The sequence below is a fragment of the Centruroides sculpturatus genome, unplaced genomic scaffold (genome assembly GCF_000671375.1).
Source record: "Centruroides sculpturatus isolate CEXI.00-Female unplaced genomic scaffold, Cexi_2.0 scaffold19, whole genome shotgun sequence".
Taxonomy (NCBI): Eukaryota; Metazoa; Arthropoda; class Arachnida; order Scorpiones; family Buthidae; genus Centruroides; species Centruroides sculpturatus.
In genome coordinates this window covers 1,164,433-1,187,328 of record NW_019386694.1, presented here as the reverse complement: position 1 = coordinate 1,187,328, position 22,896 = coordinate 1,164,433, and the positions used below count along the sequence as shown (strand labels likewise).

Sequence of the window (22,896 nt, the reverse complement as noted above, 5' to 3'; positions counted from 1 at the left end):
AACTTTTGGAACTTTAAAGTCATTATTTGAAATTCATATCTTTACAAAAGAACATTCTTATTAAAATATTTTTATTCTACTATGGACTATATGCAAACCAAATAATTACAATATATAGTTAAGCATTTATCTTACTGTTTATATTTTATTGTAGCATTAAACAAATTAGCCTTTCTCAGAATTGAAATATTAATTATTTATATTGTAAGCAATTTGCAACAAACTTGAATCTATGGAATACTTCAATTTTCTTGTTATGGAGTTGAAAAAATAACTTTCTTTGGAATAATACTGGATACAAAATGTTTTTTAGTTTCTTCAGAATTAAAAAAAAAAAAAATAAAAATCACTGGGAACAGAATCTATGCTTGATAAAATTTATTACCTTTGCTATAATTATATATGCATGCCATTTACAGTATGCAACTCTGCATTATTAGACAATTTGTCTGCAACTAATTAAAAACCAAATGATTGAATTTCATTTGAATAGAAATTTGCATGATATTATATGTATAAAATCATTGCAATTTCTGCTGGAATTGCATATGTTCAGATATGTTTGTCATCTTTGAGATGATGATATAAGATCTGTAATCTTGTGATGAAAGTAGTTGGACATGCAAGCATGCTGTTTTGGTTGTTATTTAATGACATTGCAGAAAATTTAAATGAATTTAAATCTTCTTACATAATGCCTTTTTAGATCTGTTTGCTTTGAATATTTAATAGTTTTTTTTTTATAGTATTTGTTGTAGTAATTGTTTAGTTGTTTTTGTTGTGTTTTTGCATGTCATAATTAGTTTATATTATGCATTTTTGCATTTTATTACTTGTTTTAGTTATTTGTAATTTTTGAAATGTTATTGTACATTTGATATATGTATGTTTTGTTCATTAACCCTATCATATTCTTTGTGAACTGATAATCACTGGAATAAGTTCCAAAATGAATATCTCATTTGAAATATACACTACTTAAGATACTGGAGTAAGTATTATGTAGAAATAGTGTGACAACCTTCTTCCATGGATTCAAGGTCAAAATTTAAAATGGCCATTCAGTGAGATTATTACTTGTATATTGCAGTACAATTATAAGCAAAGTACTGAATAATTTATTTATTCTTCCAGTTTCAGAGATATTTTTTCATTATAAATTTTTATTACAAGTGTATTTCTTTTGTTCAATATGAGTTGATATTATTTTGCTTTTTAAGAAATGTGTCTGAATACACAAACTTTTGTTGATACTGGCTGTGTGAGTAAATCTTGTCTTTCATTGCTTTATAATTTACAATTTTGCTTATTCTGCAGGTTAATGCTAATCTTGCCTTACAATCATTCAATAATAAATTTTTTAATGTAATGTATAAATATAATCTCAAAATTTTAATCCTTAAAATTATAAAGGTTTGTTCTGTAATCTGAGCTAATATTCAAAATAATTTATTTTTGGCTAAATTAAATGTTGCTTTACTGTAAACTAGAATATTCTCATAGATTTACAATTATCAGAACTGCTTCATTAACTGAAGTAACTTCTATTAAAATTAATTTGGATAATAAACATTTTGTTTGATTGCATGCATTTGAAATATCCTCACTATGTGGCCATATTAGATCTTGGTTGAATCCATGGCAGTATATAAAGAAGTTGAAAGGTGCAGTCTCTAGTCTTTATTTATTCTATGCTTATAGAGTAATTAATGCTGAAAAATTTGACCTACAGCATATATTCATTTTAACATCCACTTTTATAATATAATTTAGTACATAGATAAATGTTATATACAGTTTATGCCAACAATGATTTGAGAATATGTTTGATGTGTTGAAGTATAACTCCTCTAGTGTNGAGTTAGAAATTTGTTAAGTTATGAAAAATTCTTAGCTATTATAGGGATAAAGATGAATAAATTTACACATTACAGTAGAGCGTCGTTTATCCGAATCAATTGGGGACTGGGGTTGTTCGGATAACTTATTTTTCGGATAATCGATTATGTACGAAAAAATATATTAACCTATCCCGTGTTGAAATTTTTCTCCATTGCGTGTCGCTTTGCATTGAATTTTTGTCAATGTTAAGCCTAACATAAACTTTTTAAAATAATAATCGTGGCTATTGTATCGTTAAAAATTATTTCTTTATTTTGTACAAACAAAATAAATATATTGAAAAATATAAAAAGAAAAAAAAAATATACTTCAGAAGTTGATCTAGTATCAAAAACATTCGATTCAGCACGACACACAGTCCTCAGAAAAACACCACACAAAAGTGCCAGTGCTGCCAGCTAAAACACACACACCAACAAAAAAAATATTGGAGTAGCCCAAGATATAGCCAAAGATTGCAGTGCCACAGCACTAGCGAAAATTTAAATTTGCCAACTGGAATTCTTTTGGATAACCGACTTTCGGATAAATGACACTCTACTGTATATAAAATTCTGCATTTATATTATTTTTTCATTCTTTCTAAAAAAGAATGAATACTTAGGGTTGACTTGTTCTTCAGAAAATTTAGCATTTTGGTATGATCAAACTAATTTTCTTTGATTTTTGTAATTAATTTTGATAAATGAAAATTAAAAATTATAATCATGAGTGAGAATTGGAATTACTGAAAAGTTGATATAGAAATCTTTTCAAAATATTAAAATAAATGTAAAAAAATGTTTGTATTAATAAACTATATTAAAAATTTCATAGTTGGCAATATATACTATTTATTTTTACTGCATACTGATGTAATGATTTTCAATTGATAATTTGAAAATATAATTTCAAAATATTGTATGAAAAGACTTACAAGTAATAAAATTTGTTTCCTCAAACTGAAATAACATTGAAAGTAATTTGATATTGTAGTTTTAAAATTTAATATAATATTAAAATAATAATTTTAATAACAAATTTTACTTATATAAAAAAAATTGCTGTGATTCTAAAAGTTAAAATCATACTAAAAATGGAGAGAGAGTGTTTACTTATTTAGAAATTTGTTATCTTAGTCAATGATATAATTTTCTTCTATTTTTTAATGATAAAATAAATCATAAAATACACAAAACATTATTTTAAAAATACATATTTACTTGAAACTTTCTTATTCATGATTATAATCAATTATTCCATTAAATATTTAGTAATGTTTGTGTCTATAATTGCTTTAGGAGCTATCAGTAATGAATACATTTAATGATTATAATTATTATGATAGCAACAAAAGCAGTCATAGTAGCAAACATTTTTTGGCATGAATAAGAATAAGCTAAGTTTTAAGAATTAAGAAGAAAATAAAATTGATCAACATATTTCAAAGGGCATGTTAAATGATTGATTATTGTACATCAGATCACTAATTATAGTATGATATATTGAATTAAACTCCAACATTATATGTATACTTCCTATCAGTATACAATTTTATTTTAAGAATTTGTTTTCAGATATTAGTAACAGTTAAAATACATAGGAATTTTTTTTAATAGCATGAGGACTTCTTGATTTTAAAATTTCTTTTATTAACAATTATTTTATTTTAAAAATTATTTATGCTATAAGAAATGTTATAGTAATGAAATTTAATTTTCAATATTTAACCTTAGAGATCACAGGAAGTTTCTCAATCTGTAAGTAGTTTGTAAGAATTTATAAAACTATTTACAGATTTATTTTATAACGTTTAATAACTTGAATTATGCTGGACTTTGAACTCAAATGAGAGTTATAAATAAACACTTGGCTTTATTTCCATCACTTTTTAGTTGATACATGACAACAGCACGTTTTGGGCATAAAGCTCCTCCTCAGTCAACTAAAAGATACAATTTTTAAAAATATTACATAAAATATCTAATAAAACATTATTATATTTTTAACTGATATTAAAAATATAATAATAAAAGATACCTATAGAATAGCAAGTTTGGACATTACTAATATGTACCCTTCAATGGTATGGGATATTGTAGATAAAAAACTAAAAAAAAATTAATGTAGAACAAGAAATAATAGACTTAATAAACTTTTTGTATAGCAGTAACTATTTTGAAATGGAAGGTGGACACTATACTCAAAATGATGGGATTAGTATGGGTTCTGTAGTAGGACCAAAATTGGCAGAGATAGTGATGATCGACATAGATGAGAAAATAAACAAAATGCAAGAGATACAATTTTATAGGCACTACGTTGATGATGTTTTAATAATATACAATGAAAGTGAAACTACAATCAACAATATAGAAGTAACCATAAACAGCATAAACAAAGAAATACAGTTTACTGTAGAAGAAGAGAATAAAGCCAATAAAAGTATAAACTATTTAGATTTTACAATAAAAAGGAACAAAAACAACTTAGAATTTAAACCCTATAAAAAACCATGCTCTATAGATGTAACAATTTGATATGACTCTAATATTCCTTCATATATAAAATATAACATTTTAAAAATGGAATACATAAAAATTACAACAAGAACTAGCAATCTTACAGATATAAATGTTTACATAAAAGAACTAAAAACGAAATTTGTTCTCAACAGATACCCTAATAGTTCAATCGATCGCTGGGAAAACAAGATAAATAGTAAAATGAATAATAAAAAACCAAAAAAGCTAAATATAGATACAAAATATATCAGTTTTCCATATATAAAAGGACTATATGAGAACATCAACAAAGATTTACAAAAAATAAATGCAAAATATGAAAATTAGAAAATAGATTAAGACTGGTAAAACCTAATAAAGAATAAAAAACAAAGAATGTAGTGTATAAGATACCGTGTATCTGTAATACAACTAACTACTATATAGGAGAAACTAAATGCAAACTGAGTATACGAGTAAAAGAACATATTGCAGATCGCAAATGTAATCAACTAAGCTCTGTTTTTCATGACCATTGTTTAATAAATGACTGTAATATAGATAAAAATAATGTTAAAATCCTATACAAAGAGAAAAATATGTATAATAGAAAATTTAAAGAAAGCGTCTCAATTTTAATAGCCAAAAATTGTATGAATAAAAATTTAAATGTAAAAATAAATGAGAACTGGATGAAAATATTATAATACACACAAAATACATTAATGTTGATTGTAATTATCTATAAAGGCTGTTGTTAATATTAATAATATCTTTCTTTGTAATATGCAAATTAGTACAAAACTGCAATGCAGTATGTAACTTAGATACGATTAAAAAACAATAATGTAAAAAATTGTCTATTTCTCTTTCGAGATATATATGTGATTATGTCTAAGATTCCTGGATATTGTCAAATAAGCAAAAGATCATTTATAGCAAATTCTAATGAAATTATTCCACTTATTGTAAAATAAGTTGTGTGAGCCTATTGGGTTAAGACCTTGTATGTATAACAGATTAAAAATGAATATAGTAAGAAATATACATTATTTTAATTCTGTTTTATTAGGTATTTTATGTAATATTTTTAAAAATTGTATCTTTTAGTTGACTGATGAGGGCTTTATGCCCAAAACATGCTGTTGTCATGTATCAACTAAAAAGTGATGGAATAAAGCCAAGTGTTTATTTATAACTCTCATTTGAGTTTGAAGTCCAATATATTTGCAAAACACGGTTTCAAAAACAACATTGAATTATGCCATTAATTTCTGTGTCAAATCTAAAAAATAGTTTTATAAATCAAAGGTTTAAATATTGCAATTTCAGTTCAGATATTTTACTATGTTTTTCTTCAAAAAGTCCTAAAAATATTTTTTTATAAGCAATAGTTTTAATTCAGAGTAACAGTCTTATATTTGACATTGAAATTATGATTGTGTTTAGTTAAAAGTAATAATGTAATAATATCATAAATCTGATGTTCTTAAAATATTTCATATATATAACTTCTGCATTTAAATGATTTTTTGAGTTCTACTCCATCTTAAGATTCAGGCACAAAACTAGAAGAAATATTTGAAAGATTTGATGATAAAATAAATAATTTTGTATATTTGACAAATTTTATTTGTGCACTTAATAATAATTAAACTTTGTATATGATTTCACTTGCAAAAAATACAAATACAGTATAAGCTAATTGGAACAAGAAGTATTTTATACAGAAAATGCATTATTCAATAAAAAAAAATAAAAGTTTTACATCAAAACTTAAGCAGTAATTATTATAATTTCATGCTGACTGAAAACATTTATTTCCTTTTTACTATAAAATGTTTTATATATAAAAATTTTACTTCATATAAATATTTGTATATTTATCAATTTATTAAAAATACAAAAATTTTATTTCTTTAGTAGTAATTATATTTGATTAGAAGTTTAGCACAGAATATAAATATTTTATTGAAAATAAATGAGTAAATAATAATACAGCTTCATTTCATATTTAACAGTTGCCAATATGAAAGGAAGAAATTTATTAATTAATGGAATATTATTTTTTATACATGATAAAACTTTCAGTGAATCTCTGAGGTATTCTAGAATTTAGTGATTTATTATACATTATATCAAGTATAGGATAACATCTAATAAATACTTGATGTAATGTGATAACTTACAAATTCATGCCAACTTAAATAGGTTTTTGTATTTTTATAATTTTATTTGATTTTTAAATGACATTTAAAAATTATGTAATTAGAATAAAATAATTTATATATAATTTTTAATTGTTAAATATTTAAGAAAACAAAACCAAAATGTTTTTGTTTACAATTAGCTGTTTTGCCGTATTGTGCTAAACAATGTTTCTCACAGGGAAATGGACATTTTTCATCAATGAAGTAATAGGCAGGAAAAAAAGGAAAGTGCTGCTGTAAGTACATGTGTAGTAAAATACACATACTTACACAGGGATGTGCAATTATTATCCATTATTTCAACGTCATTTCAGATGTTTCAAAATCTGCATTTGAATAGATGGTATTTGCAGTAGGTTTAAGTTAGCTGTATTGTTTTTACAGATTAAACATTTAATTAAATTTAATACTCAAACTATAATAAATAAAATATGTGCGTGCTATTATGTGATTAATATTTATGTATAAGTTTTAAAGATTTATCTATAAATTATGTACTATCATTATTATTATTTTTTATTATTATTTATGCAATTTAATTTTCTCTAATATTTTAAGAGAAAAATAAGTTTCAGGATTTCTTTCATATTTAAATAGTTAGATTTTTACATACTATATGTATGTGTTTAGAAAATTATAGATTTCTCAATTCTCTATTCCAGTTTAATAATTTTATCTTCAATAGAAGGAAAAACAGTTCTAGATTTAGTCACTAGGTGGTGGTCTAGGTATGCTTCACTTTCTGTTTGGTGTCTTTTATTCTGTCATTGCTGTTTTGCAGTGTTTGATCTCTAACAAGTACCTACAGCATGTTGGAAAGTCTTCTAATTTGTAAGTGATTTTTTTAACCTTTAATCTACAGAATTATAAGTACTGTTAAAGAACCTGTAGCAGTTACTGTAATCACACACAATAAACACACCGATTATAATAGGCTGAAATCATGTGAAGCATGTTTCGTGACCACCTGACTTGTTTCACCAGAAATAGTTATGATTTACTAGTTACCTTGAAGCTAATTAAGGAAAATTTATTTTGAAAACCATTGCTGATGCTCTGTTGGGGTAACATCAAATTTCTTTTTGGAAGATACCTGGAGGATTTGGAAAATTGTCCATTTTTAACAGCTTCCTTTTCATTTTAAATGTGAAAACAGCTTCAGTCATTGTATGCATTCATAACTTTACAAGGAGAGAAACAGCAAGTGGAACCTACATACCTATTACACTGAAGTCCTTGCCCTCAGATTATTGTATGCATATTTTTGAGTACTTGCTTGATTTCTTGGAAGATTTAAGTATAAATGTGCATAGAATCACAGGATTCTGCGGCAGATTATGAAAGGATAAGCCTTGAATTTGTTGGAGGCAGATGATCATTGAGGTTCATAACAATTGGATGGCATGTTTAGATAACTTTTTTTTAGTACTTTCAAAATCTATGTTAGAGTTTCATAAACCAACATATCTAAGTTTAAACAATAGTTCACATACAGCTTAATAAGGTATAAAATCACCATGTATTTCATACACTAATTTACTATTAAAATCATGAAGTAATGTGTGTACTTATATTTTTAATTTCAGCATACATTTATTGTTTTATTGAATAATAAATGTTTTATATCAAACAGCCTGTTGTAAGTAGAGTGTTTATTGTATCTCATTACAATAACTTCTACAGGTTCTTTAACAGTACATAAAACTCTAGAGTGGATTGAAAGTAAAAGAAAAACTTACAAGTTAAATAAAGACATTCCAATATGCTATAGGTATTTGTTTAAAGATCACATACCACAAAAACAGCAATGATAGAATAAAAGATACTAAACAAGAAATGAAGAATATCTAACAGAATCTAGGGACCAAATCTAGAACTGTTTGTTTTTCCTCCTATTAGTTTAAAGATTCAGATGCATATCATTTGCTATTATTATTTTTTTATATCTTAATAAAATTTTAAATATTACTTATATATTAATGACCACAGATTATTTTGAATTTGATCAAGAGTAGTTGCAATAAAATAAAAAATCTCAAAAATTTAATGTTCATTCGGTTGTAATTTGAAAAAATTTTAAAACTATAAATTTTCACTGTTGTGTGTCTGTCTGTTCCTTCCTTAATCTCAAGAATGGAGTTAGATGGATGAAAATCAAGACCAGATATGGAAAGCCTAGGGCCAAAGGCCCAATTAACTATATATGAACTTTCAGTTTGCACCAGAAGTTGTATTTCAATTCAAAAATTTTTCCTTTAAAGGAGTTAGAAAGACAACTGGCACAACTCAATTGCAATTTGAAAGTTTAAATTTTTTCTTTCCTATTCTACATATATTAAACCTGTTGTTAATAATTTTTTTATATTTTGGAAACATTTTAAATGAAAATTTTCTTTGATTACTATTGTTTAAATCTTAAGAACATGAATAAAGACAATGAAAGTAAAATATTTATTCTTAGATATTTTATCAAATTTTTAAAAATAATTACAGGTTATCTAAAAAAATTTTTAAAATATATGTATAAAATGAATAAAGTTGTGATAATTCTGCCATTATTGATTCATTTTTATCTATATTTGCTGGAATACAAGCTTATTTTAATTAAAACTATGTTAATTTATTACAAATTGTTGAGCCATCATTGATGTCCATTATTGAATAATTTGCTAACTAAATCAGTACATGTTTATTAAATAAACAGAGATGATCAAAAACTATTAAATAGGTTTAAAAATGCTAGATTATTTTTTATTGGTAGTGTAACTAAAACTGATGTTTGAGGCTCTAAATTAGAACATGCAAACCTATATTCACTCCTATATCACTGTGGATGATAAACTCTTAGGTATAGTGTATGTGTATATATATAGTGCACATTGCTACATTTGAATTCTTTTTCCTGTATTTGCTTTTTTCTTCATTTATTGATTTACAAAGCTAAGGGGTCTCAGGATCTGCTCCTTATTTATGCTACCATTTATCTTTCAAAAACTGTTATTAAAAATTTATTATTATTATAAATATTTAATTATATGTTTCAATAGAAAACAAGTTTTAATATTTCCAAAATAGAGAAGTAAGTTAATTTTCGCATTGAACTGATAACCATAAAAAGAATTGTTTCAAATAATCTTTAATTGAAGCTTTTTACTTTATCTCACTTTGTTAGATTAATACTGATATTTTTTTTATTTATAAATTACTGTATATTAATAAATAGGCTTTTTGATATTGAAGATAATAGAAACTATTTGAAAAGCTACTGAAATATGATTTTATTGAATATAATTTGATATCAGTTACATTAGATCTATCTATTTACATTAGCAGAAATGTTATTAATCATAAAAACAAATTTTGTCATCTCATTGTGAGCATTCAGTTAAGGAAATGTTACAAAGTTTTTTGTAATTGTATAGATGATGGTATCTATACAATTATACAATACCCCAACATCTATCCAATCTATACAATACCCCAACATGACCATTTAAATCAGGGGTGTCCAACCCGCGGGCCGCATGCGGCCCAAGGCAAGTTCCATGCGGCCTAATAAACGTGTAAACAAAACCGACAAATTTTTTTATTTTATTTATTTCAACATCATAAACTAAAAAAAAAAGAAGTTTCACAAAGCCGTAAACCTTTATATATATTTTATTTTTGAGTGGAAAGGAAATATTTCAAAAGTTATTATTACATTAAACATCTAATTACATCTATATAACCTTACTTTTCTGTTTCATATGCCATTTAGGCTTGGCAGAAATCTATTTTTATAAAATTATAAAGTAAAATTTTTTCAGATGCTATTAACAATAATAAGCTGATGATTAGGTATTAATAAAATAAAAACTTGTATGCTTATTTTCTGAAGATTTACAATGAAATACAATCTGCTTTGTTTTTTTCTCTCACCAAAACGAAAAAGAAAATATTAGAAACAGCAGCACCAGGAATGGATGAATATTCTCAAAATTTTTGAGCAAGTGAACAAAGCTTGTGGGCAAGCAAAGGCAATATACCAAGTTATTTCATAAAATTTACTTTCCTTACCTTTTGTTCTGTAAAACCATTAATTATATTATGATAACTTAGTTTTGTGTAAAAAGACAATAACGTTAAATTAGACCATCTTTCTTCAGTCATGGAAGTTCTTAGGTAATTCATTATTAATTTTAACTTAGAAAAACTTCATTCTATTTCTGCAGTAGAGTATAGAGTAGAGCAGAGAATAGAGGCAGTAGCAATTAGAAGAGTTAATAAGATTCTTAAATCTGTATACAGATTTGAAAACAAAGTCTTAATTTTGGGTATCACATTTAAACATTGGAGTTATGCATGAAGAATTTTTACAGCAAATGTCACAAAATATTTTAGTTTCATTTAACAAGTCACTTCCATTTATCTATTAATGTTCATTTCTTAAAATAATATTTAAATCCATACAGCATTTTATTATTTTTCTTTAAAATGTTATTGTGCACATGACCGTATCTTGTTGCTGTGGAACATATGCATGGTTAAATACAGAAGTTGCCAATAACACAGTGAACATATAAAATCTGTTTGACACTATGCTTAATTTAGCATCAAATTTCACAATAAATAATAAACAAAAATAATTTTTTTATATATATTAATGCTTGCTTATATATCTACAGTATATGCTTATTTTATATTTATCATTTATTATAAAATACAATATGAAAATTTTTCTCAATAAATAATCAAATATCATTGTAATAATAAAAATGCAGAATTTTCAAAATCTTTATATATAGAAACTACATTTTTACTGTATTTCACAATTCTGCCAATTTGATTTCTATCATAAAATTTCTATAAGAGTAATATAGTTTTTAAAATATGTTAAAAAATTTAATACCATAACTATTTTACTTAATTTGCTCAATTTTAATAAAATGTGGAAACATCAGATCCCAAAAGTGCTGGAGCCCGATCAAGTGCCCCACTGGTACTAAGGATTGTACTGTATACAAGTTCAAATTTCTTTTCAGTTAATCCTTTATTGACTAAAACAATATAATAAATAGACACTAATTAATTATCTAATTCTAATTTTATAAATTAACATATTAAATTTTTTACGTCCTTTGTCAAAAGTTGTAGTTATATCTAATAAAAAAATTACTGCAAACTCTTTTATAAAAAAAAATTTGTAAAATTACTTAAATATAAAATGAGCAATTATTTATTGTGACATTGTCACAATAAATAATTGCCACCTCAAATTATGATTGCCACCTCAAATTAGTAGTGGCTTGCCCCAGTACATCATACTTTTCCTTTAACAATAGAGTTATGCTGGTCTTCTATCTAAACCTTTCAGGGGAAAATTTTTGAATTGAAATAACATGATGGTTTGCATCTGAAAGTTCTTATGTAGTTAAACAGGACCTTCTGCCCCTAAGCTTTCCCTATTTGACCTTGTCTTTCATCTATCTAACTCTATTCTCGAGATTAAGGAAAGAAGGACAGACAGTGAGAATTTATAGGTCTACAATTTTTTCAAATTGCAGCCCAATTAGCTTGTTTTCAAGCAAATATTATTCTATATACTGTATTAACATCATTTGAAATAACAATGCATTCAGGAATGTTAAATATTTTTGTTTTAATTGATAATTTAAATTTCCTTTCAATTGAATAAAATGTTTACTGTAATTAACTCCGTACAAAATTAGTCATTCATTGTCATCTGGAATGTTTGTTCCTGAACTAATCTGATTAGTTCTAATTTAGTTTTAATGAAAGATAGTCATATTTGGAAATATCCATAGTTATTTTTAAGAATTAAATTGTTAGAAGATAGTTAATCATCTGACAGTTACATTACATTTTTTAATAGTTTGTTTAAAATTTGATTAATAAATTTTTCTGGATGTATGTTTTAAATATTTGAGTTATTTGCAACTGCAATATTAAAATTAAAATTTCCCAATGTGTCTAAATTTGATAGATATTTCTTAAGTAGTTGTTTAAGTATTATTGTGAAAAATTAAAATTTAATTTGTGATATTACTAGCATCACTAGTTTTCAGTTAGCTATCAAGTGTAATTAATAGAATCAGATTTAAAGAAATAGTTATTTAATGATAAGTTTGACTAAAAATTAAAATAGTCAACATCTAAATTTTAAAATTTGAGTGGTTAAAATGTTTAATAAAGTAACAGATAATTAAGGTGTTGAAATTTTATTTGTGAATGAATAAAACATTAATAAATTATTTAAATCATTAAAACCATGTTTAAAAGGCCATTTTTACATTAAATGCCTAATTAAAATTTTATATTTCAAATTTTTGGTTGGTTAGCTTTCTTTTTGGTGTTAGACTTAGATTTTGTTGTATTCAAGCATATTTTTTTACTGACTTTATATAAAATTTATATAAAATACAATAAATAAGACAAATAATAAAGTTGCCTTATATTTAAAGGGTGACTACTAAATATTTTAAATTAATATAAATATATTTAATATGACAATCTTGTCATAATATGCTTCAATTGCCACTGTCTATCTGAGGACAATAAAAAAAAAGTTGGAGACAATAAAAATGCTTTCATTTAACAATTGTTCTCTTTTATAAATTATCAAAATGCATTTCTGCTTTATCAAATTTAAGTCCTCTTCAGTTAAAAAGTTTATAGCAATAGTCTTAGAGAAACAACACTTCTCTGATATGTTGTAATGTCAGAAAGTTGTTTCTCTAAGACTATTGCTATAAACTTTTTAACTGAAGAGGACTTAAATTTGATAAAGCTGAAATGCATTTTGATAATTTATAAAAGAGAATATTGTTAAATGAAAGCATTTTTATTGTCTCAAAATTTTGTTTTTATTTTCCTCGGATACACAGTTGCAATTGAAGCCTATTATGACAAGATTGTCATATTAAATATATGTAAATTAATTTAAAATATTTAANCTTATATTTTTAATTTCAGCATACATTTATTGTTTTATTGAATAATAAATGTTTTATATCAAACAGCCTGTTGTAAGTAGAGTGTTTATTGTATCTCATTACAATAACTTCTACAGGTTCTTTAACAGTACATAAAACTCTAGAGTGGATTGAAAGTAAAAGAAAAACTTACAAGTTAAATAAAGACATTCCAATATGCTATAGGTATTTGTTTAAAGATCACATACCACAAAAACAGCAATGATAGAATAAAAGATACTAAACAAGAAATGAAGAATATCTAACAGAATCTAGGGACCAAATCTAGAACTGTTTGTTTTTCCTCCTATTAGTTTAAAGATTCAGATGCATATCATTTGCTATTATTATTTTTTTATATCTTAATAAAATTTTAAATATTACTTATATATTAATGACCACAGATTATTTTGAATTTGATCAAGAGTAGTTGCAATAAAATAAAAAATCTCAAAAATTTAATGTTCATTCGGTTGTAATTTGAAAAAATTTTAAAACTATAAATTTTCACTGTTGTGTGTCTGTCTGTTCCTTCCTTAATCTCAAGAATGGAGTTAGATGGATGAAAATCAAGACCAGATATGGAAAGCCTAGGGCCAAAGGCCCAATTAACTATATATGAACTTTCAGTTTGCACCAGAAGTTGTATTTCAATTCAAAAATTTTTCCTTTAAAGGAGTTAGAAAGACAACTGGCACAACTCAATTGCAATTTGAAAGTTTAAATTTTTTCTTTCCTATTCTACATATATTAAACCTGTTGTTAATAATTTTTTTATATTTTGGAAACATTTTAAATGAAAATTTTCTTTGATTACTATTGTTTAAATCTTAAGAACATGAATAAAGACAATGAAAGTAAAATATTTATTCTTAGATATTTTATCAAATTTTTAAAAATAATTACAGGTTATCTAAAAAAATTTTTAAAATATATGTATAAAATGAATAAAGTTGTGATAATTCTGCCATTATTGATTCATTTTTATCTATATTTGCTGGAATACAAGCTTATTTTAATTAAAACTATGTTAATTTATTACAAATTGTTGAGCCATCATTGATGTCCATTATTGAATAATTTGCTAACTAAATCAGTACATGTTTATTAAATAAACAGAGATGATCAAAAACTATTAAATAGGTTTAAAAATGCTAGATTATTTTTTATTGGTAGTGTAACTAAAACTGATGTTTGAGGCTCTAAATTAGAACATGCAAACCTATATTCACTCCTATATCACTGTGGATGATAAACTCTTAGGTATAGTGTATGTGTATATATATAGTGCACATTGCTACATTTGAATTCTTTTTCCTGTATTTGCTTTTTTCTTCATTTATTGATTTACAAAGCTAAGGGGTCTCAGGATCTGCTCCTTATTTATGCTACCATTTATCTTTCAAAAACTGTTATTAAAAATTTATTATTATTATAAATATTTAATTATATGTTTCAATAGAAAACAAGTTTTAATATTTCCAAAATAGAGAAGTAAGTTAATTTTCGCATTGAACTGATAACCATAAAAAGAATTGTTTCAAATAATCTTTAATTGAAGCTTTTTACTTTATCTCACTTTGTTAGATTAATACTGATATTTTTTTTATTTATAAATTACTGTATATTAATAAATAGGCTTTTTGATATTGAAGATAATAGAAACTATTTGAAAAGCTACTGAAATATGATTTTATTGAATATAATTTGATATCAGTTACATTAGATCTATCTATTTACATTAGCAGAAATGTTATTAATCATAAAAACAAATTTTGTCATCTCATTGTGAGCATTCAGTTAAGGAAATGTTACAAAGTTTTTTGTAATTGTATAGATGATGGTATCTATACAATTATACAATACCCCAACATCTATCCAATCTATACAATACCCCAACATGACCATTTAAATCAGGGGTGTCCAACCCGCGGGCCGCATGCGGCCCAAGGCAAGTTCCATGCGGCCTAATAAACGTGTAAACAAAACCGACAAATTTTTTTATTTTATTTATTTCAACATCATAAACTAAAAAAAAAAGAAGTTTCACAAAGCCGTAAACCTTTATATATATTTTATTTTTGAGTGGAAAGGAAATATTTCAAAAGTTATTATTACATTAAACATCTAATTACATCTATATAACCTTACTTTTCTGTTTCATATGCCATTTAGGCTTGGCAGAAATCTATTTTTATAAAATTATAAAGTAAAATTTTTTCAGATGCTATTAACAATAATAAGCTGATGATTAGGTATTAATAAAATAAAAACTTGTATGCTTATTTTCTGAAGATTTACAATGAAATACAATCTGCTTTGTTTTTTTCTCTCACCAAAACGAAAAAGAAAATATTAGAAACAGCAGCACCAGGAATGGATGAATATTCTCAAAATTTTTGAGCAAGTGAACAAAGCTTGTGGGCAAGCAAAGGCAATATACCAAGTTATTTCATAAAATTTACTTTCCTTACCTTTTGTTCTGTAAAACCATTAATTATATTATGATAACTTAGTTTTGTGTAAAAAGACAATAACGTTAAATTAGACCATCTTTCTTCAGTCATGGAAGTTCTTAGGTAATTCATTATTAATTTTAACTTAGAAAAACTTCATTCTATTTCTGCAGTAGAGTATAGAGTAGAGCAGAGAATAGAGGCAGTAGCAATTAGAAGAGTTAATAAGATTCTTAAATCTGTATACAGATTTGAAAACAAAGTCTTAATTTTGGGTATCACATTTAAACATTGGAGTTATGCATGAAGAATTTTTACAGCAAATGTCACAAAATATTTTAGTTTCATTTAACAAGTCACTTCCATTTATCTATTAATGTTCATTTCTTAAAATAATATTTAAATCCATACAGCATTTTATTATTTTTCTTTAAAATGTTATTGTGCACATGACCGTATCTTGTTGCTGTGGAACATATGCATGGTTAAATACAGAAGTTGCCAATAACACAGTGAACATATAAAATCTGTTTGACACTATGCTTAATTTAGCATCAAATTTCACAATAAATAATAAACAAAAATAATTTTTTTATATATATTAATGCTTGCTTATATATCTACAGTATATGCTTATTTTATATTTATCATTTATTATAAAATACAATATGAAAATTTTTCTCAATAAATAATCAAATATCATTGTAATAATAAAAATGCAGAATTTTCAAAATCTTTATATATAGAAACTACATTTTTACTGTATTTCACAATTCTGCCAATTTGATTTCTATCATAAAATTTCTATAAGAGTAATATAGTTTTTAAAATATGTTAAAAAATTTATTACCATAACTATTTTACTTAATTTGCTCAATTTTAATAAAATGTGGAAACATCAGATCCCAAAAGTGCTGGAGCCCGATCAAGTGCCCCACTGGTACTAAGGATTGTACTGTATACAAGTTCAAATTTCTTTTCAGTTAATCCTTTATTGACTAAAACAATATAATAAATAGACACTAATTAATTATCTAATTCTAATTTTATAAATTAACATATTAAATTTTTTACGTCCTTTGTCAAAAGTTGTAGTTATATCTAATAAAAAAATTACTGCAAACTCTTTTATAAAAAAAAATTTGTAAAATTACTTAAATATAAAATGAGCAATTATTTATTGTGACATTGTCACAAATCCCAGGCTGCAATTTTTAATTTAAAATATATGATTGCCACCTCAAATTAGTAGTGGCTTGCCCCAGTACATCATACTTTTCCTTTAACAATAGAGTTATGCTGGTCTTCTATCTAAACCTTTCAGGGGAAAATTTTTGAATTGAAATAACATGATGGTTTGCATCTGAAAGTTCTTATGTAGTTAAACAGGACCTTCTGCCCCTAAGCTTTCCCTATTTGACCTTGTCTTTCATCTATCTAACTCTATTCTCGAGATTAAGGAAAGAAGGACAGACAGTGAGAATTTATAGGTCTACAATTTTTTCAAATTGCAGCCCAATTAGCTTGTTTTCAAGCAAATATTATTCTATATACTGTATTAACATCATTTGAAATAACAATGCATTCAGGAATGTTAAATATTTTTGTTTTAATTGATAATTTAAATTTCCTTTCAATTGAATAAAATGTTTACTGTAATTAACTCCGTACAAAATTAGTCATTCATTGTCATCTGGAATGTTTGTTCCTGAACTAATCTGATTAGTTCTAATTTAGTTTTAATGAAAGATAGTCATATTTGGAAATATCCATAGTTATTTTTAAGAATTAAATTGTTAGAAGATAGTTAATCATCTGACAGTTACATTACATTTTTTAATAGTTTGTTTAAAATTTGATTAATAAATTTTTCTGGATGTATGTTTTAAATATTTGAGTTATTTGCAACTGCAATATTAAAATTAAAATTTCCCAATGTGTCTAAATTTGATAGATATTTCTTAAGTAGTTGTTTAAGTATTATTGTGAAAAATTAAAATTTAATTTGTGATATTACTAGCATCACTAGTTTTCAGTTAGCTATCAAGTGTAATTAATAGAATCAGATTTAAAGAAATAGTTATTTAATGATAAGTTTGACTAAAAATTAAAATAGTCAACATCTAAATTTTAAAATTTGAGTGGTTAAAATGTTTAATAAAGTAACAGATAATTAAGGTGTTGAAATTTTATTTGTGAATGAATAAAACATTAATAAATTATTTAAATCATTAAAACCATGTTTAAAAGGCCATTTTTACATTAAATGCCTAATTAAAATTTTATATTTCAAATTTTTGGTTGGTTAGCTTTCTTTTTGGTGTTAGACTTAGATTTTGTTGTATTCAAGCATATTTTTTTACTGGCTTTATATAAAATTTATATAAAATACAATAAATAAGACAAATAATAAAGTTGCCTTATATTTAAAGGGTGACTACTAAATATTTTAAATTAATATAAATATATTTAATATGACAATCTTGTCATAATATGCTTCAATTGCCACTGTCTATCTGAGGACAATAAAAAAAAAGTTGGAGACAATAAAAATGCTTTCATTTAACAATTGTTCTCTTTTATAAATTATCAAAATGCATTTCTGCTTTATCAAATTTAAGTCCTCTTCAGTTAAAAAGTTTATAGCAATAGTCTTAGAGAAACAACACTTCTCTGATATGTTGTAATGTCAGAAAGTTGTTTCTCTAAGACTATTGCTATAAACTTTTTAACTGAAGAGGACTTAAATTTGATAAAGCTGAAATGCATTTTGATAATTTATAAAAGAGAAAATATTGTTAAATAAAGGCATTTTTATTGTCTCCAATTTTGTTCTTATTTTCCTCGGATAGACAGTGGCAATTGAAGCATATTATATATTAAATATATGTAAATTAATTTTAAAATATTTAGTGGCCACCCTGTATAAGGCAACTTTATTATTTCTCTTATTTATTCTATTTTATGTAACAGGTTTGATTGGAGGTACAATGTTTTATTAATACAATGGCAAGTACAGTACATACCTGTATTAGGTATAAATAAAACATTTTTGACATACCTTCAGAAAAATAGCTTGTCAATAGTTTCTGATGTCTAACTTTCTTCAATGAATAAGATGCAAGCCAAACTTGTAGTCAATCAGAGAAAAGCAGTGTTATTTGCAACTTATGTACTGTATTGCAAGAGATGTTTCTCAACTACAATTTATGCTATCAAACTGTTGATGAGCTTTGAATTTGTAATTGACCCTTCAGTCCATAATTTGAGATATAGAGGTGTTGGAAGAAAATTATATGAGTTAAATATGGAAAATACATTGAATTTAGACTGAAAATGCAGGGAAAAATAAATTTTGAGATAAATATGTTTTTGGGATAAAGATGTTTGAAATAAACAGGGTCAACTGTGTTTTAAAAGAACACATTACTAAAAATTCTATCTTACAGATTGAAGTTTGAAATCTAACCTAACCTATGTCTTATCATTTTGACCATTAATTATTATTAACAAATAATTAAAAATTTAAGAGAGTTTTAAGAAATTTAATAATGAAACTGATTTTTAAAATTGTAAAATAAATGCAATTTGGATAAATAATTAATTTTATTCTATATAACAAATTATTATAGTTTCTATATAAAAATAGTTGTAATTCATAAAATTTTTATTGTGATAATTGACTATGAGTATTTTAATAAAAAAAAATATTATACATAAGTAACTATTGCATTTTATTTAACTTAGCTATTTTTGTTTATAATTGTTTCTAAATATTTACTGATTAATTACAGGCTGTATTTTCTAGAGATGCTTTAGCAAAGCACATCTATGCTTGTTTGTTTAATTGGATTGTATCTCAAATAAATAAATCACTTGCATCAAGTGATAAAATAAATAGATTTATAGGAGTTTTAGATATTTATGGGTAAGTTTTTTTATTTTATATTGGATGTTTAAGAAATAAATGCATTAGTTTGTTCTGAAGTAAGTTGTATGTGCAATTTGAACAAATTGAGTTTTCTAAAAAATTACACCATATTTACATTATATTATTAGGCTCAATAAATTTAACTGTTAAAATGACAAATATAAAAATACTATTAACAATGTAATGTACCATGCAGCACAAAAGGTGGGGTTACACGAGTTAGAGTTCAATTTAAGTACCAGGCCTGGACTTTATGGGAACAAAAAAATATAATAATACAACACTTATAAGTACATATTCTCAAGAAATATTCATTAAATTGATCAGTAGTGAAATAAATAACAATGATTAATTATAAAAAGAGTTAATATATATTTCAAATATTCAAAAGTCAAACAACAAAATAAACAAGTAAAGAAATTCTTTGATTATATACAATCAAATTAAATCAGATCAAATCAATTCAACAATCAATTCAAATCTCCACAAAAAAAAAAAAAATACTCAAATCATATGTTTTCTATGCTGATTGTTTATCCGAGATGTTTCTATGACTGTTGCTGTTGGGAGCTACACCATACTGCTGGTTGGACGTAACATCTTTTATTTGGTTCTCCATGTAGCTCCACACTGCCCTAATTACATTCATTTGCATCACGGGATCAATTGTTGATGCAAATTAGTATCTCCATGTAGCTCCACACTGCCCTAATTACATTCATTTGCATCACGGGATCAATTGTTGATGCAAATTAGTATCTTTTGCCTTTTTCTTTTTGAATTTAGCACATTGAGGGTTAAGGAGTTTCTGTCCTTAATTAAAAAAAAGGTCCCTGAAAAGAAAATAATGAAAATAACTATAACTAAAAATAACACCCAAACATAAGATAATGATCGGACTTTGACTCGTTACAACAACATTTTTGATATATACTTGTTTTAAACAGTTCTATTATACTTACCATTAATTTTCATATTAAACAAATATGAAAATTAATGGTTACTTTTAAATCTATATAGCTGGTTTTGCTTCTCATTATTGTCAGAATAAAATAATCTGTAACTACTAATCATCCAAACTTGATAAATAGTTTAAATTTATTTTATCAAATTATCAAATCAAATTTGGATGATTAGTAAATTATGCTTGGCAATTAGTGATGAAAGATTTTTTTTTAATACTATACAGAAAGTTGCTCTGAAAAAGAAACAATATATAATTATTATTGCATTTTAAAATAATTTATTTGAATGCAATCAAAACTATTACAGAAGTAGATGATTCAAGTATTTATTGAAAGATGTAGATTTATCAAAAGAATCATAATTTATATCTTTGTCAAAATAACAAATATCTTGTTGATATATAGTATAAGATACAAAGTTGAATATTTTCTATATTTTTTATTTATTGTTTAAACTAAACAAAGAAATTTATTTAATCATAAAATGAATTAAATAATGGAATTAAAAATTATAGTCTTCAAATTAAAATAGTACTTTATCATCAACTAGTACAATAACAGCAGTGTCACTATCCATTGAATTTGATAATGATGAATTGCTTAAGAATTAATGTAATGACTTTCTCTAATGTAACTAAAGATGCTAAACATTCTATATACATCGACAATTTTAATATTTATTTTATTAAATAAACAAATATGAATGAATGTTTGCTTATTTAATGCAATGTCTTTCTTTTCCTACCATTTAAGATTCTTACAAAAGTTTTTAGCCATTTCATATAGCCAACATTAATTTCAGAAAAACATCTAAATTCTGTTAAATTTCAATTATGTGTTTGCTTTTTTTTATTTTTAATGACACTAGATTTGTTTTCTTGGATAAAATAACAATTTTATATTAAATACAAGTTTTGTGAGCCAAAAAGTATGATTGTTAATTATGTTTGTTTATCTGAAACATGTGTAATGCCTAAATATATATCACATATTTACAAAACAGCCAATCAATAAATACAAGAAAAGTCTCCAAGTACATTTAGTTTTGAGATAATTTAATAATCTTGTTCTCAAATCTCGGAATTTAGCAAACTATTAAAATTTGTTGGTGAAACCATGTCAGTAATTTTAGTATTAGTTTAATTATTGGATTTATAAATGCCATAATTTGTTAATGTTAATGAAATATAAACATACTAAGAGCTTAAGTTGCATGACAAAACAAATTTATATAGCCAATTCACTCATATGAAAATATATTTTAGGGCATAGTGTAAAAATTTGTAGTAAAATAGTGTTATGACTAAAAAGTAAAAAATTTCCTTTAATACACAAAACAGTACTTTAAATATTTAAATAGTTTTTTGTAAACATTAGGTTGCTATTTTGACAATATCATGTATTTTATCAGTTAAAATTACATCAATTTTTGAAGTTATAAAATTAAATATTTGTTATTAGTATCAATAGGTTGAACATACAAGTTTGATTTGTTGAAAGGAAGCACCTATCAAGAAATTAAAAATTTTATAGAATTGAATTTTATTATTGGCAGATAAAGCTTTAAAGTTTTGAATATAGTTTTTATTGTAAAATTATTGAAATATATGTAAAGAAGTACTAAATAAACATTTTGTATCATTCAATAAGATACATGCAAGGAAAGATGAATACTTATTTAGCTGAGGCATGTAGAAATGCATTTATTTTGTCTTAAACATTTAAATATTGTTTTTAGATTAATTCAGAATAAAAACATTCCTTATATTTTAAGTCAGCATTTTTTGACTTTTATAAATATAAGTAGATTTAATTTATAAGATAAGTTTGTAGAATTATAACTCCCAGTTTCTGTTGTTCATTAAAAACTGATATATTTAAATATATTAAAATACAGTAGAACAGGGCTTCTTAAACTATTTTTATTCACGACCCCATTTATGATTGTGATTTTTTTCGCGACCCCCCCCCCAAA

General features: G+C 24.6%; 1 protein-coding gene across 1 annotated transcript in view; it reads left to right on the top strand.

Moving 5' to 3' along the window:
* Positions 1-22,896, top strand: part of LOC111615596 (calcium-binding mitochondrial carrier protein Aralar1-like) — a 116,479-nt gene that overhangs the window by 81,448 nt on the left and 12,135 nt on the right. The window contains exon 16 of the mRNA XM_023357002.1: positions 4,049-4,326. Coding sequence (XP_023212770.1) covers positions 4,049-4,326 — 278 coding nt within the window. The remainder of the gene's footprint in view (positions 1-4,048; positions 4,327-22,896) is intronic.